This window comes from Lipotes vexillifer, unplaced genomic scaffold, assembly GCF_000442215.2.
Source record: "Lipotes vexillifer unplaced genomic scaffold, Lipotes_vexillifer_v1.1 scaffold150, whole genome shotgun sequence".
Lineage (NCBI taxonomy): Eukaryota > Metazoa > Chordata > Mammalia > Artiodactyla > Lipotidae > Lipotes > Lipotes vexillifer.
The window spans coordinates 709,359-726,151 of NW_006792921.1; the positions used below are offsets into that span (position 1 = coordinate 709,359).

Below are 16,793 nucleotides of genomic sequence, written 5' to 3' on the forward strand. Positions count from 1 at the left end.
ACTCTTTCCACTGCGGATGAGGTGGGAAGAAAGCCAGGAGCTCCCTCCCCACAACCTTATATGAGAGGGAATCTACCCCAGGGAAGGCAGCCCACAACCTTCTCTTGAGTCCTGGATCCAGAGGTGACTAAAGCTAGATCACCCCAAATGTTTCAGTTACATGAGCCAATAAATTCTTTCTTGTTTAAACCAATTTGAGTTGGATTTCTGTTAACTCACTACAGAAAGAATACTGACAAATGAAGACCCCACCCAAAGAGGCCCCTGACCGAGGCCCCCGAGGCCTCTGACCCGGCACCTCCGCCCGCTGGGTGCGCACCTGCACGGTCTTGGTCTGGATCCCCACCGTGCCACCGCACTTCTCCTCGATCCGGACGTGCTCGGATATCACACACTTCCGCGTCGTCACTATCTTCTGTGTCAGGACACACAGGACCTCATTCTTCCTCTCCAGCACCTGCTGCAGCACTGAATTCTTCAGATTTATCGTTCTGAAAAAGAAAAACGCCCGTGACTGGCCTTGTACCTCAGGGGAGATTGATGCAGCGTGAATTTTCACCTCTCGCACAGCTGGCGGCTGAGGAGCAAACAGGTGACAACCAGCATTGTTTATTTTCCGGTGATGAGAGGAGGGTCAGTTCATCCAGAGAGGCAGAAAGCAAAGTCTCCCAAGGCCACCTCAGAGCTGCCAGGCCTCCGGAGAAAGGCTGGACACCGGGAGGTGGGGGGAGGCTCCTGTCAAACAGGAGCAAGAAAGAAACCCAGCGGGCGTGGCAGCTGCGGTCCATCGGCTCACACCGGGGACTCCACCCTGTCATTTAACCAGAGGCCGCGGGACCACAGACATCACAGGTGTGGGCAATAAATACAGGATTTCTCTGGGGGGAATGCTGACCAGTGCTTTTCACAGAGGAGAGGGGAACAGGCTTGAAGCACGAACAGCAAGGAAAAAAATTGGACTTGAATTTAAAAGGTACTTTTTAATCTGTCTGTCCAGGAAGGACATGTAATCTCTTAGAAGGGATTTTATATCATTTTACAGATGGGGAAACTGAGGCCAGTTAGGCGTGGCCTGCCCAGGTCACCCAGCAGAGACTTGGGGCTCCCAGGTGGCTCCTCTGGGGAACTTCACGAACAAGGTAAACTTCCATCTACAGAAGATGATTTGTTGCTTAGAAGCAAACGATGAAGTGCCCTCTCTGGAGGTCCTGTTCCATGCTGTCAGTCTATGGAGTGGACAGGAGGAAAACCAAATTAGAGTCAGTGTCAGCACAAGAACAATTACAGTGTTCATCCTGTGCTTTTTAAACAATCCCAGGTTAGTTACGTTGAAAGCTCACCACCATCCCCAACAGCGGTGGTCACCCCGCCCCGCAGGCAGAGGCAGGTTCTCCAGGCTTCAGCAAGCATCCCCACAACAGAGGCAAGTAGCTGGAAAGGTCCTGTCTCCATGTAAAAAGCTGCCTGGGGTGGAAACAACCCGAATCCAGAAACAGGTGAACAGATAGGCCAACGTGGTCCATACACACAGTGGGACGTTATTCAACCACAGAATGGAATAAAGCTGACACGCACTACAACACAAACGAACCTTGAAGACATTATGTTGAGTGAAAGAAGCCAGGCACAAAAGGACAAATATTGGATGATTTTACTTATATGAAATAACTAGACTAGGCAAATTTAGAGCCACAGAAAGTAGATTTGAGGTTACCAGGAGCTGAGGGAGAGAGTATGTGGGGTCCTTGCTTGACAGCTACAGAGTTTTTGTTTAGGGTGATGAAGAAGTTCTAGAAATGGAGTGGTGATGGCTGCATGACAGTGTGAATGTCCTTAATGCCACTGAACTGTACACCTAAGAATGGTTAAAATGGCAAATTTTATATTTTATCACAATAAAAAAAAAGTAAAGACAGGAAAGACTGTTCGATCTCAGTAGTGGTCAAAGAAATGCAAATTATAACAATATTTCACACATATTAAATAAGTCATAAAGACAAACTGACAACAACAATGAAATTTGGCTACAAACTTAAAGAAATGCGTGCACGGGAAACCCAGAGGATAGTACACGTGCGATCGGGAAAGGTTTCTAGAACAAAATCTCCAGGTTCAAGGAAACCTTCCTACAGCTTAAAGCATGCATGGGAAACCCAGAGGATGGTACACTGTGTGATCGGGAAGGGTTTCTAAAACGCACCTCATTTTTCATCTCCTGGTGCTCGGGTTCGCCATTCCAGACGCTTTACTAACAATCTCCCCACCTTAGGAGAATCAGCACCTTTAACCTCCTGTTTCGTACAGTTTGCAATTTGTCCAGAGGATGAACGGGAAGAGGGGGAACCAATGAGAGACTAGCTCTAGGTGTTTGGACGGGCACATGTCACTCTAATTTCCAATCAGGAAGAACTAACCAAAGGCTCAGCCCGCCCCCCGGAACCAGAGTAGGGCCTGAAGCAATCCTGCGGTTTTGCGGCCAGCTCCCAAAGGGTTGGACCCAAAAGAACACATCCGGAGGCGAGGGCAGGGGAGTGTACACACTGAATGGGAGAGAAGAGCGCCCCTTCCTCACCCAGCGGAACTGCTGCTCCCCCCCCCACCCCGTTCTCCCGTGAGATCACCCGCCTGCCTCCTACGTGCCCGCAGCTCTGTGCAACACAGACACCTGCAGTCAACGTGCAGGTGGGTCCCAGCTTCATCTCGTCCTCGCTGGGTCACTGCCTCTCGTCTCTGAGCCTCAGTCTGCACATCTGTAAAGTAAGGGTTGGCTACGAGGCTTACCTGTAGTGACCCACATGGTACCCGTCTGAAAATGGTTCTTTCCTTGCACTATTGGCAGGGAGGCCAAATCAAGTTCCCTCTCCAGGCTGGCCAAAGATGTGGCCACAGTTTTCGGGGGAGCCTTCAGCCGGGGAGCAGACCCTCCAAGCAGCTAAGAAAACGGCTACACGGATACAGGCCAGGAGTTCCTGGGGGAGGAGTGCCGGAGGCAACAGGTGGGGATGCACTAGGAAGCGTGGCCCCACTCCCGGCACGGCTGCCAGGGACCAGGCTGTGGGCCAGGGACGCCGGCGGGAACAGAGGCTCCTCTCCTAAGGTACCTGAAAGCTCCCCAGGCCCAGCCCTAATGAAGCGGGCTCCTTCCCAGTCTGAAGCTTTAATTTCCATTCTCTTTACTTCTAAGGCTTGGAAAGCCAAATGCAAACCAGACAGAAGAAACCCAGAGAAGACTTTTAAAACTCTAACAATATCCAAAAGGAGGGAAGCAGTTTTCTTTCCCAGCACATAATGCAGCCCCCAGGACCCCTCCCACAGAGACAAGGGGAGGGCATGCTCTCCGAGCAGACCCCCATCCCAAACTCATTCATTTCACTCCACAGATAACTGGGTCCTATTATGTTCTGGGCTACACGCTGGAGATTCTCAGTGAGAAAGACCAAGGGGATCACTGTTGCCACGACCCTCCTGTGTAATAGCCCTTGATCATAACATGTCCTAGAGGAACAGGGCTTCAAATGGAGTTCTGATAAGGCTCTTCAAAAAGTAATGTGCGTCGTGACAGAGTAGGGGCAATCAGCCCTTAACCTGTCTTCCGTGGAGAAATTAAGAAACTACAAGGGCCCCAGGGGATGACTAGTTCTGAGGTAGAAAACCAGTCTCATCTTGAATACCACCTCTGATGGATCCATCAATGATCGCTGCCTAGCTACTGGGAAAGGATTCTAAGACTGGGTCTAGGCCAGGAGACAGTGAGCAGCGAGAAAGCCATGACTGACTCGCACCATCTGCACAGGCCTGGGAGGGGATGAGGACCTGATCACTTGGATCTAATCCAGTGTCTGTGCTCAGAAAGGGAGACTGCGGCCCTCAGAGGTCACAGACTGGCCTGAATCCCATGGCACACATCTTCTGACTCTGAGACCAGCGATCTTTCCACTACACTGCTCTAAAAACTGACGGCAAGAGGCCAGGGTACAAAGGCACTCTGAAGAAACCGTGCAAGATTGCAGGGGGTTTGTTCCACCATCTCTCCAGGAACAGAGATTGGGACATTATAAAGAGCCCAAAGATGGTGGCTGGCCTGACACTGCAAAAGTATTAAGCAAGAATTACTAACCCACAGAAATGTAGCTATGTACTGACGACTAAGGCTTTAGCAATTTCGGTATTTCTCCTAAGGGGTTTTGATTTATTGGCTAACACGAAAGGAGAAGTGTGTTCACAGACCAGCTGTACAGTGGAAAAATTAGAAAGGCTGTGGAGATTAGGTCCATGCATATTGCTTGTAAACTTGGCTTTGCTCTTCTGACACTTCATTAAGCAGCGAAGTCTGCTTCTCTTTTGATAGCCAGCCTCCTCCAGTCTAGAGCCCTGGCAAAACACCCCACCAAGGCCGTGACTAGAGTTTAATTTCGGTAACCGCCTCCTCAAACCCTGAAGCACGTGCCTCTGCTTCTTCCACTGCCTGCTTGTCCCCCCGGGGGACAGTCCTTGCCCCGTTAGAGTCTGTACGCTCCCAGAGTGGGCCGGGAAAGGGCGAGCACTTCCACCATGTCCGCTTTGTTCCTGCAGGCACCACACTGAGAACCAGGGGCCTGGAGGGCTCTGACACCCCGAGTGTGATGAACCACTAGCTGCCTCCCCCGATTTTGTTCAGGTTTGGGAGCCTGGTACAAGGGTGTGGAAGGGGTAGTCCAGACCCACAGATGAGTCTTGGCCCTTCCTGGTAACTCTGCTGTTCTTATCAGGGATTGGGTAGGATGGGCCATCCGTGGCAATTCTGGCCATTGAGACTTGAGGAAAAGTCTGTTGGGGGTTCCTGGAAGGCTCTTTCTCTCTCTTAAAAAGAGGCACAAGGAAGAGACTACTTTTCTGCCTCTGGGTTTCCTCTGGAATGCAGTCATTTGGGCACCAAAAGGAGAACTGGGCAGCTGGGATCAGAAATGCATGGAGACTCTACCACAAAGGGGTTCCACAGGGCCACTGAATTAACCAGCCACCGGGAACCTCAGGTGAAGGCAACTCACCCTACCTGGGGAGGTTTTCTTATGTGAGGTAATAACAGATTTTCTTTACAACTAAAGACACTCTAACTGGTCCATAAAGTTACTGTCACCTTTATTTTACAGAGGGACAGAAGCAGAGAGAGCTCGTAAGCCAGTGACCCAAAGGCACACAGCTGACCAGGGCCAGAAGGAGAATGCAGCTGAGCCTATCCAACCCCGAAGCCCTATGTCTTTCCATCTTCCATCTCCCTCCTCGACTTCCTCTGGGCCCTGTACACAGAAGGTGTTTCATGTGTACTCGAGAACGAACAAGCAGCCTCTCTGCTCAACCCTCCTGGGAAAGCTCCCCAGAGACTAGCAGCGGATCCTCTTGGAAACCCAAGCAGCCACCACCGGCTGGCTCCTTCCCGCCAACAAAGTCTCCGTTTCAACCATAAAAGGAACTTCCCACACACCCACCAGAGATGATCGACCTGGAGCCGGAGCCAGGGCCAGGAAGTCTCTAGAAACTTGAGCTGCTCTGCCCTGGGGCTCCACTTCCACATGGTGAGGAAAACCCTGCTCTGTGTCACAGGGCTGTGATTTCAGGACTGTAAACTGCCTGAAAAAAATCAAAATCAGGGCACAATGCTAACCACACATTATTAGCAAAGGGACGGGGTCACCCTCACCTCTGTGCACAGTGCCGTCTATTCAATACCTTATCTCACTCACTCCCTCACAACCAGGGAGAGAAAGGAGAAAAAGGACTAAGCCATTAAAGACTTTCAGCCTTTCAGACGGGGGAACTAATTCACTGCCACCTGCAGATGCAGCAGGTCTGAGAGATGATAAAACTGAATGAGGCTGATGCAGGGAGTTGAGCTCACGCGGGAGCCTGTGGGCCAGGTTTTGACTTTCAAGCTCTGTGCATCCACAGCTGGATGGGAAAATCTCGTGTTTTGTGGACTTGGGCTTCCATCTCGAGTCCAGGCAAATTAACTATCCTCTGCATCTCAGATGCAAAATGAAGATGAACCAAGTATTCTTCCAACCCAACGGTGCTGACTGTACTGCAGGCACCATGTGGGTGCAAAGGTGAGCAAAAGAGGATGCTCCAGGAGGGACGCAGACACGGAATCAGGCAGTTATGACAAGCGTTACCCCACAACGGGGTTGGTGCCCCCGTAGGGAAACCGTGGGGTGACATGGCTGCTGAAGGAAATGACAGCACATCTAAGTTGCCCGCCAGGTGAAGCAGAGGGACAGAGTCTGTGTGTGGACTTTGTGTGCCTGTGCGGATGGGAGTGACGGAGCCTTCAGACAGGGCTAGGAGCTGAGAGAGAGCATGGGGCGTCGACGCCCGGGATTGAAATAAGTTCAGGCGACTGGCCTGGAGTGTGTGAGGGGAGGAGGGCGTGGCTGTCAGCCCAGGACAGTGAAGAGCACAGAAGGGCACATGCCAGGCAGGGACACAACCCGATGGGCTGCCGTGCAGAGAATCAAGTGAGTGCAGAGGGACCAGCCGGGAGACTCCTGGCACATCCAGGTGAGAGACGGTGGAAACCTGCACCAGGGCGCTGGTTGTGAGGCTGGGGCACTGGGAACAGGCAGGACAGATATTCAAGAGGCAGAATCAACTAGCGGGAGACTAGGTATGGGAGGGCAAGGAGGGAATGAACCCCGTCTGACGCTCAGACTTCTGGCTGAGATAACTGGACTTAATGCTGCAGCAACCGCCACCTCAGAGGGAGTCGGGCAGCAAAACGGGTATAGAGAGACGAGAAGTTCAGTGATGGGCGTCAGACATGATGTGAAAGCCCTGGTGGAATAAACATCTGCTCACCTGAACTCTAACTCCTGACTCATTCCAGCCAACACAGTTTTGTATCAATACACCACATCTTGTCAATTTTAAAACACGCATTTTGTTCACATCTCTGAAATCAGGACGTTTTTCAAATGATGGTTTAGTTGGCAGTGTTCTTTCTTAGTGGTACATAAAATAGTGGTGCTCCTTACGATGGATGAAATCTTGGATTTGATGAAATAATGTCTATCAACCTTAGAAGAAAATAGTACGTGAATGTCTCTCCTTATGACTTAAATCCTACCTAGTTCCAAAAAGATCTGAAGTAGGCTTGCACAATAAAGCTCGCAGGACAGGATGATTTCTGTAAAAAGACAAAAACTGCTCCTGGGATCGAATACTGGAAAGAATGCTCAGAAGGTCCTCTCTCCCACAGGAGGGGTTCAGCTCAAATAAAAACAATAGAAGGTCAAGCAGCCTTTCAGAAGCTCCCAATCCTAAGAACTAAAACCCAAACCAGGAGACAGAATAATCTAGGGGAAAAATTTTAAAAGCAGCAATAAACTGACTTGCAGACATCACAGAGATGGGTATGGCCTGGGGGTCTCAGGAAAGACATCTTTTAAAACGAGTGGATTTGGTGGGGCCTTGAGAGCTTCACTGTTGCTCTTCCCAGAAAGAGTATGACGAGAGACAGGGCCCATTAATATGTTACTGATATGGCTCAAGAGCTTCTTACATCTCGATGCAAGAACGGAACGAGCATCTCCTGTGACAAACGAAACATTCCAAGAGAACAGCCTACGTGCTTTCCAGACCTTGCTGAGGCACAGCACATGTCTGGTCCACTCTCATTTGGGGAGAAGCCAGGCCGCTGCCACGTGCAGGAACCACAGAGCCTCTGTGACTCACTGACGGTAGTGAGCCTTCCATGGCGGGGTTCACGACGCAGACCACACACGGCTGCCTGCCTCCCCTCCACAGACGAGCGACACAAGGGCTTCAAGACGTCAGCATCAGAAACCCCAAGGGCTTCACTTAATTTCTCTTCTGAAACTGCCTCTCCCGCCCCATCACCAAATGCTAAGTTACCCCTTACCTTCCCACAGCTCCGACCTTTCCCAGCTTCTGTAACCAGGCTCTCTTGGGGGCTAGTCAGAATAGCAATAATTATGGAAGTGTTCACACTAATAGCTATAATTTTTGAGCACCTGCCACGTGCCATGCTTTGTTTATATGCCCTCATTTAATTCTCACATAAACTCCTTGGGAACAAGAATCCCATTTTAGTAACAAAATCCTGGGCGATGAAGGCAGAAAAAGATGGTTCCTATGTCTTGGTTTAAAAAAAAATAGATCTTTTTTAAGCCAGGAGTTGGGGGGTGGTTTATTAGTGTTTGTTATATACTTGTATGTTTCCACAACCAATGTTTTCATTAAAAAAAATATAAGCCTGAAGTTTACTAGTCAGCCTAAAAATACCACCAACACTAACACCAAGAGAAGACCAGGAAAAGGTGCTGACTGACACTGATACCCCCAGACCCCGAGATGCCTTCACCTGGTTTATTCTGACTACTTAAAGGCTGCCCCTGGGGAGAAACAAAGAAATAAGAGAATAAGCAAAAGACCAAGATTCAGGAAACTCTTGTTCTCCAAGTACATGTGGCCAGAGGTCTTTAAATTGTTAGGCACAAAATCTATTAAAAATAATGGTGTCACTGGTCAGAATGGCCATCATCAAAAAAATCTACAAACAATAAATGCTGGAGAGGGTGTGGAGAAAAGGGAACCCTCTTGCACTGTTGGTGAGAATGTAAATTGGTACAGTCACTATGGAGAACAGTAGGGAGGTTCCTTAAAAAACTAAAAATAGAACTACCATACGACCCAGCAATCCCACTCCTGGGCATATACCCTGAGAAAACCATAATTCAAAAAGAGTCATGTACCACAATGTTCATTGCAGCTCTATTTACAATAGCCAGGACATGGAAGCAACCTAAGTGTCCATCAACAGATGAATGGATAAAGAAGATGTGGCACATATATACAATGGAATATTACTCAGCCATAAAAAGAAACGAAATTGAGTTATTTGTAGTGAGGTGGATGGACCTAGATCCATCAAGAGATGAATGGATAAAGAAGATGTGGCACATATATACAATGGAATATTACTCAGCCATAAAAAGAAACGAAATTGAGTTATAGTGAGGTAGATGGACCTAGAGTCTGTCATACAGAGTGAAGTAAGTCAGAAAGAGAAAAACAAATACCATATGCTTAACACATATTATGGAATTTTTAAAAAAATGGTTCTGATGAACCTAGGGTCAAGACAGGAATAAAGACACAGACAGAGAATGGACTTGAGGATACAGGGAGGGGGAAGGGTAAGCTGTGACGAAGTGAGAGAGTGGTATGGACATATATACACTACCAAACGTAAAATAGATAGCTAGTGGGAAGCAGCCGCATAGCACAGGGAGATCAGCTCAGTGCTTTGCGACCACCTAGGGGGCTGGGATAAGGAGGGTGGAGGGAGATGCAAGTGGGAGGGGATATGGGGATATGCATATGCATATAGCTGATTCACTTTGTTATAAAGCAGAAACTAACAAAACACTGTAAAGCAATTATACTCCAATATAGATGTTAAAAAAAATAAAAATAAAAATAATGGTGTCAGAGAAGGATGTGAGCACACCTCCTCTCATGAAAACACCAAAATCACAACTAACTGCTGAACAACCATCAACAAAAAACCACTGGAACCTACCAAAAAAGATATCCTACATCAAAAAGACAAAGAAGCCACAACAAGACAGTAAGGGAGGCATAACTGTGATAAAATCAAATCTCACACCCCCTGGGTGGGCGATCCACAAACTGGAAAATAATAATATTGCAGAGGTTCTCCCAAAGGAGTGAAAGTTCTGAGCCTCACATCAGGCTCCCCAGCCTGGGGGTCTGGCATTGGGAGGAGGAGCCCCCAGAGCATCTGGCTTTGAAGGCCAGAGGGGTTTAATCGCAGGAATTCCACATGGCTGCAGAAAACAGCAACTCCACTCTTGGAGGATGCACACAAGACGTTGTGTGCACCAGGACGCAGCGGAAAAAGCAGGGACCTCATAGGAGCCTAGCCTAGATCTACCTGCTGGTACTGGATGGTCTCCTGCAGAGGTGGGGGGCAGTTATGGCTCATTGCAGGCACAAAGGCACTGGTGGCGGTAGTTCTGGGAAGCACTCATTGGCGTGAGCCCTCCTGGAGGTGGCCATTTTCTCACCAAGACCTAGCCCCACCCAACAGCCTACAGGGATGCCTCAGGCCAACCAACCAACAGGGGAGGAACACAGCCCCACCCATCAGCAGACAGGCTGCCTAAAGTCTTCCTGAGCCCACAGGTGCCCACTAAACACACCCCTTGAAACAGCGTTGCCCACATGAGAGACAAGACCCAGTTCCACCCACCAGGGGGCAGGAATCAGTCCCTCCCATCAGAAAACCTGCACAAGCCTCTTAGACCAGCCTTATCCACCAGCGGGCAGACAGCAGAAGCAAGAAGAACTACAACCCTGCAGACTGTGGAGCAGAAACCTCAATCACAGAAAGTTAGACAAAATGAGATGGCAGAGGAATATGTCCCAGGGGAAGGAAAAAGATAAAACCCCAGAGGAACAGTTGCAATCTACCCAAAAAAGAATTCAGAGTAATGATAGTAAAGATGATCCAAGATCTTGGAAAAAGAATGGAGGTACCAACCAAGAAGATACAAGAAATGTTTAAAAAAAGAGCTAGAAGATCTACTGAACAAACAAACAGATGAATAATACAATAACTGAAATGAAAAATACACTAGAAGGAATCAATAGCAAAATAAATGAGGCAGAAGAATGGATAAGTAAGCTGCAAGACAGATTGGTGGAAATCACTGCTGCAGAACAGAATAAAGAAAAAAGAATGAAAAAAATGAAGACAGGGACTTCCCTCGTGGTCCAGTGGTTGACTCTACACTCCCAATGCAGAGGGCCTGGGTTCGATCCCTGGTCAGGGAACTAGGTCCCGCTTGCAGCAACTAAAAAGATCTTGCACACAGCAATGAAGATCCCGCATGCAGCAGCTAAGACCCAGCACAGCCAAATAAATAAATAATTTTTTTTTAAAAGAAAAGAAATGAAGACAACCTAAGAGACCTCTGGGACAACATCAAATGCACCAACATTCACATTATTGGAGTCTCAGGAGAGAGAGAAAGGGCCTAAGAAAATATTTGAAGAGATAACGGCTGAAAACTTCCATAACATGGGAAAGAAAACAGTCCAAGTCCAGCAAGCACAAGATCCCAGGCAATATAAACCCAGGAAGGAAAATGCCAAGACACAAAGTAATCAGATGCATTGCCCAGGACGAGGCAAGTCGGGCTCCAAGCACAGGGCCGGAGTGGCCTCCCCAGAGTCCTTTGCACGGCACCTGGTGACAAAATGGCTGCCCGAGGGAGATGGGTGGAGCCTCCAGGCCAGGAGGCACCAGGCCCCACAGGCAGCAGTGGCAGCGAGAGCCGATGGGCTGAGTCAGGGCCCAGGACGTCGCCTGAGAGTGGGGATGATGAAGTGTCGGGCAGAGGTTTGAGCCCAGTGTCGGATGGTGCAAACTTGTTCACTAACAGCAGCAGCTTCCTGGAGCTGTTCAAGTGAAAGACTGAAGAGGAGCAGCGGCAGTGGCAGGAGGAGCCGCCCCCAGGCCCACAGCGACCCGACCAGCCGGCCACCGCCGCCACCACGGGTCCTGGGGATCTGAAGAGGAAGGGCAGCCCAGGCCCCATGCTCAGCTTCATGGGCAAGCACAGAGGTGGGAACAAACTAGCCCTGAAGACAGGAATAGCAGCCAAGAAGAAGACGGAGGATGAGGTATTAACAAGTAAAGATGATGCATGGGCCGAGTACATGGCAGAGGGGAAAAATTACAAAGCCCCACCAATGCAGAGATGATGATAAAACTTGGCCCCTGATGAAATGACCCCCGCTCCCTGCCCGGCCAAGGCCTGGGACTCTCTGCGATGTACATAACTATTTAATGCAAGAGCAGTACAGCAGCCTTTCTCCCCCAAGGGAAAGGACTTATATACAGAAAGAAACCGAGATGCTTCCCACAGCTGTGGATGATTTTCCAGGACTCTTTCTTACCTTGAGCACTTGCCTCCTGTGATTTCATAGAACAGTGGTCTACTGTCCCCTCTCTTCCCATCTCCTCCCTCTCTGATTCTTTCTGTCTTCCTCTTCTCACCCTCCCCTCCCTTTAGCCATAACTTCTGGGAAGTAAAGACTTGACTTAGTGCTGGTAAAAAAAAAAAAAAAAAAAAAAAGAGAGAGAGAGAGAGAGATACATAGTAATCAAACTGACAAAAATTAAAGACCAAGAGAAAATATTAAAAGAAACAAGAGAAAAGCAACAAATAACATACAAGGGAATTCCCATAAGGTTATCAGATGATTTTTCAGCACAAACTCTGCAGGCAAGAAGGGAGTGGTACGATATATTTAAAGTGATGAAAGGGAAGAAACTACAACCAAGAAGACTCTACCCAGCAAAGCTCTCATTCAGATTTGATGGAGAAATCAAAAGCTTTACAGACAAGCAAAAGCTAAGAGAATTCAGCACCACCAAACCAGCTTTACAACAAATGCTAAAGGAACTTCCCTAGGCAGGAAACATAAGAAAAGGAAAAGACCTACAATAACAAACCCAAAACAATTAAAATGGTCATAGGAACATACATATCGATAATTACCTTAAACGTGAATGAATTAAATGCTCCAACCAAAAGACACAGGCTTGCTGAATGGATACAAAAACAAGACCCATATATATGCTGTCTACAAGAGACCCACTTCAGACCTTGGGACACATACAGACTGAAAGAGAGGGGATGGAAAAAGATATTCCATGCAAATGGAAATCAAAAGAAAGCTGGAGCAGTAATTCTCATATCAGACAAAACAGACTTTAAAATAAAGACTATTACAAGACACAAGGAAGGACACTACATAATGATCAAGGGATCAACCCAAGAAGAAGACATAACAATTGTAAATATATATGAACCCAACATAGGAGCACCTCAATACATAAGCCAAATGCTAACAGCCATAAAAGGGGAAATCAACAGGTGTTAAAGTCAGGGACTTTAACACTTAAACCAATGGACAGATCATCCAGACAGAAGATCAATAAGGAAACAGGCCTTAAATGACACATTACACCAGATGGACTTAATTGATATTTATAGAGCATTCCATCCAAAATCAGCAGTATACACTTTCTTCTCAAGTACACATGGAACATTCTCCAGGATAGATCACATCTTGGGCCACAAATCAAGCTTCGGTAAATTTAAGATAACTGAAATCACATCAAGCTCTTTTCTGACCACAACACTATGAGACTAGATATCAATTACAGGAAAAAAAACTGTGAAAAATACAAACACATGGAGGCTAAACAATGTTACTGAACAACCAATGTATCACTGAAGAAATCAAAAAATACCTAGAGACAAATGACAACGAAAGCACATTGATCCAAAACGGATGGGATGCAGCAAAAGTAGTCCTAAGAGGGAAGTTTATAGCAATACAATCTTACCTCAGGAAACAAGAAAAATAAAAAATAAACAACCTAAACTTACACCTAAAGCAACTACACAAAGAAGAACAAACAAAACCCAAAGTTAGTAGAAGGAAAGAAATCAGAAAGATCAAAGCATAAATAAATGAAATAGAGACAAAGAAAACAATACAAAAGATCAATGAAACTAAAAGCCGGTTCTTGAAAAGATAAATAAAATTGATAAACCTTTAGCCACACTCATCAAGAAAAAAAAAAAAGAGAGGGCTCAATTCAATAAAATTAGAAATGAAAAAGGAGGGATTTCCCTGCTGGCACCATGGTTAAGAATCCACCTGCCAATGCAGGGAACAAGGGTTCGATCCCTGATCCAGGAAGATCCCACATGCCATGGAGCAACCAAGCCCATGCATCACAACTACTGAGCCTGTGCTCTAGAGCCCATGAGCCACAACTATTGAGCCCATGTGCCACAACTACTGAAGCCCATGCACCCTAGAGCCCATGAGCCACAACTACTGAGCCCACACATTGCAACAACTGATGCCTGCATGCTCCAGGGCCCGCATGCTGCAACTACTGAAGCCCATGTTCCTAGAGCCCATGTTATGCAACAAGAGAAGCCACCACAATGAGCAACCCACACACCACAACTAAGAGTAGCCCCCGCTTGCCACAACTAGAGAAAGCCAGTAGGGAGCACCAAAGACCCAAAGCAGCCAAAACAAACAAAAAAAGAAAGAAAAAAAGGAAATGATAAAGGTTCTCCTTTATCATCAGAGCAGGCACCACAGAAATACAAAGGATCATAAGAGACTACTACAAGCAACTATACGCCAATAAAATGGACAACCGAGAAGAAATGGAAAATTCTTAGAAAAGCAACCTTCCAAGACTGAAACAGGAAGAAATACAAAATATGAACAGACAAATTAGAAGTACTGAAACCGAAACTGTGATTTAAAAACTTCCAACAAACAAAAGTCCAGGACCAGATGGCTTCACAGGTGAATTCTATCAAACATTTAGAGAAGAGTTAACACCTATCTTTCTGAAACTCTTCCAAAAAACTGTAGAGGAAGGAACATGCCCAGGCTCATTCTATGAGGCCAGCATCACTCTGATACCAAAACAAAAGCTACCACACAAAAAGAAAATTACAGAACAATATCACTAATGAACACAGACTAAAAAATCCTCAAAATACTAGCAAGCCAAATCCAACAATACATTAAAAGGATCATACACCATGATCAAGTGGGATTTATCCTAGGGATGCAAGGATTCTTCAATATATGCAAATGAATCAATGTGAGACACCATATTAACAAATTAAAGAATAAAAACCACATGATCATCTCAATGGATACAGAAAAAGCTTTTGACAAAATTCAACACCCATTTACAATAAAAACCTCCAGAAAGTGGGTATAGAGGGAACCTAGCTTGACATAATAAAGGCCATATATGACCAACCCACAGCAAAGATCATTCTCAATGGTGAAGAGCTGAAAGCATTTCTCTAAGATTAGGAACAAGACAAGGATGTCTACTCTCGCCACTTCTATTCAACAAAGTTTTGTAAGTCCTAGGCACAGGAATCAGAGAAGAAAAAGAAATAAAAGGAATCCAAACTGGAAAGGAAGAAGTAAAACTGTCACTGTTTGCAGATGACATGATGCTATACACAGAAAATCCTAAAGATGCTACCAGAAAACTAGTAGAGCTCATCAATGAATTCAGTAAAGTTGTAGGATACAAAATTAATGCACACAAATCTGTTGTACTTGTATCATTAATACTGAAAGATCAGAAAAAGAAATTAAGGAAACAATCCCACTGACCATCACATCAAAAAGAATAAAATACCTAGGAATAAATTTACCTAAGGAGGCAAAAGACCTGTACTCAGAAAACTATAAGACACCAATAAAAGAAATCAAAGATGACACATTTGAAAAGATATACCATCTTCTTGGACTGGAAGAATCAATACTGTCAAAATTACTATACCAGGGCTTCCCTGGTGGCGCAGTGGTTGAGAGTCCGCCTGCCGATGCAGGGGATACGGGTTCGTGTCCCGGTCTGGGAAGATCCCACATGCCGTGGAGCGGCTGGGCCCGTGAGCCATGGCCGCTGAGCCTGCTCGTCCGGAGCCTGTGCTCCACAATGGGAGAGGCCACAACAGTGAGAGGCCCACATACCGCAAAAAAAAAAAAAAAAAAAAATTACTATACCACCCAAGGCAATCTACAGATTCAATGCAAGCCCCATCAAACTACCAATGGCATTTTTCACAGAACTAGAACAAAAAGTTTTAAAATTTGTATGGAGACACAAAAGACCCTGAATAGCCAAAGCAATCTTGAGAAAGAAAAACAGAGCTGGAGGAATCAGGCTCCCTGAGTTCAGACTATACTATAAAGATACAGTCATCAAAACAGTATGGTACTGGCACAAAAACAGAAATATAGATCAATGGAACAGGATAGAAAGTCCAGAGATAAACCCATGCAACTATGGTCAACTAATCCATGATAAAGGAGGCAAGAACATACAATGGAGAAAAAGACAGTCTCTGCAATAAGTGATGCTGAGAAAACTGGACAACTACATGTAAAAGAATGCAATTAGAACACTCCTTAACACCATACACAAAAATAAACTCAAGGGCTTCCCTGGTGGCACAGTGGTTGAGAGTCCGCCTGTCGATGCAAGGGACACGGGTTCGTGCCCCGGTCCAGGAAGATCCCACATGCCGCGGAGCAGCTGGGCCCGTGAGCCATGGCCTCTGAGCCTGAGCATCCAGAGCCTGTACTCCGCAGCGGGAGAGGCCCAGACAGTGAGAGGCCCGCATACCGCAGAAATAAATAAATAAAATTTAAAAATAAACTCAAAATGGATTAAAGACCTAAATGTAAGGCTGAATGCTATAAAACTCTTAGAGGGAAACATAGGCAGAACATTCTTTGACATAAATCACATCAATATCTTTTTTGATCCATCTCCCACAGTAATGGAAATAAACACAAAAATAAACAAATGGGACCTAATTAAACTCAAAAGCTTTTGCACAGCAAAGGAATCTACAAACAAAATGAAAATACAACCCTCAGAATGGGAGAATATATTTGCAAATGAAGCGACCGACAAGGGATTAATCTCCAAAATATACAAACAGCTCATGCAGTTCAATATTAAAAAAACAAACAACCCAATAAAAAAAATGGGGAGAAGACCTAAATAGACCTTTCTCCAAAGAAGACATACAGATGGCGAAGAGGCACATGAAAAGATGCTCAACGTCACTAATTATTAAAGAAATTCAAATTAAAACTACAAAGAGGTACCACCTCACAACAGTCTGAAT

The 16,793-nt window shown here is 46.2% G+C and overlaps 1 protein-coding gene and 1 pseudogene across 1 annotated transcript in view; one reads left to right on the forward strand and one right to left on the reverse strand.

Moving 5' to 3' along the window:
• GSDME (gasdermin E) overlaps positions 1–16,793 on the reverse strand; it is a 62,500-nt gene that overhangs the window by 25,882 nt on the left and 19,825 nt on the right. The window contains exon 3 of the mRNA XM_007466064.1: positions 320–491. Coding sequence (XP_007466126.1) covers positions 320–491 — 172 coding nt within the window. The remainder of the gene's footprint in view (positions 1–319; positions 492–16,793) is intronic.
• Positions 11,281–11,815, forward strand: LOC103074360 (uncharacterized protein C19orf43 homolog pseudogene; annotated as a pseudogene).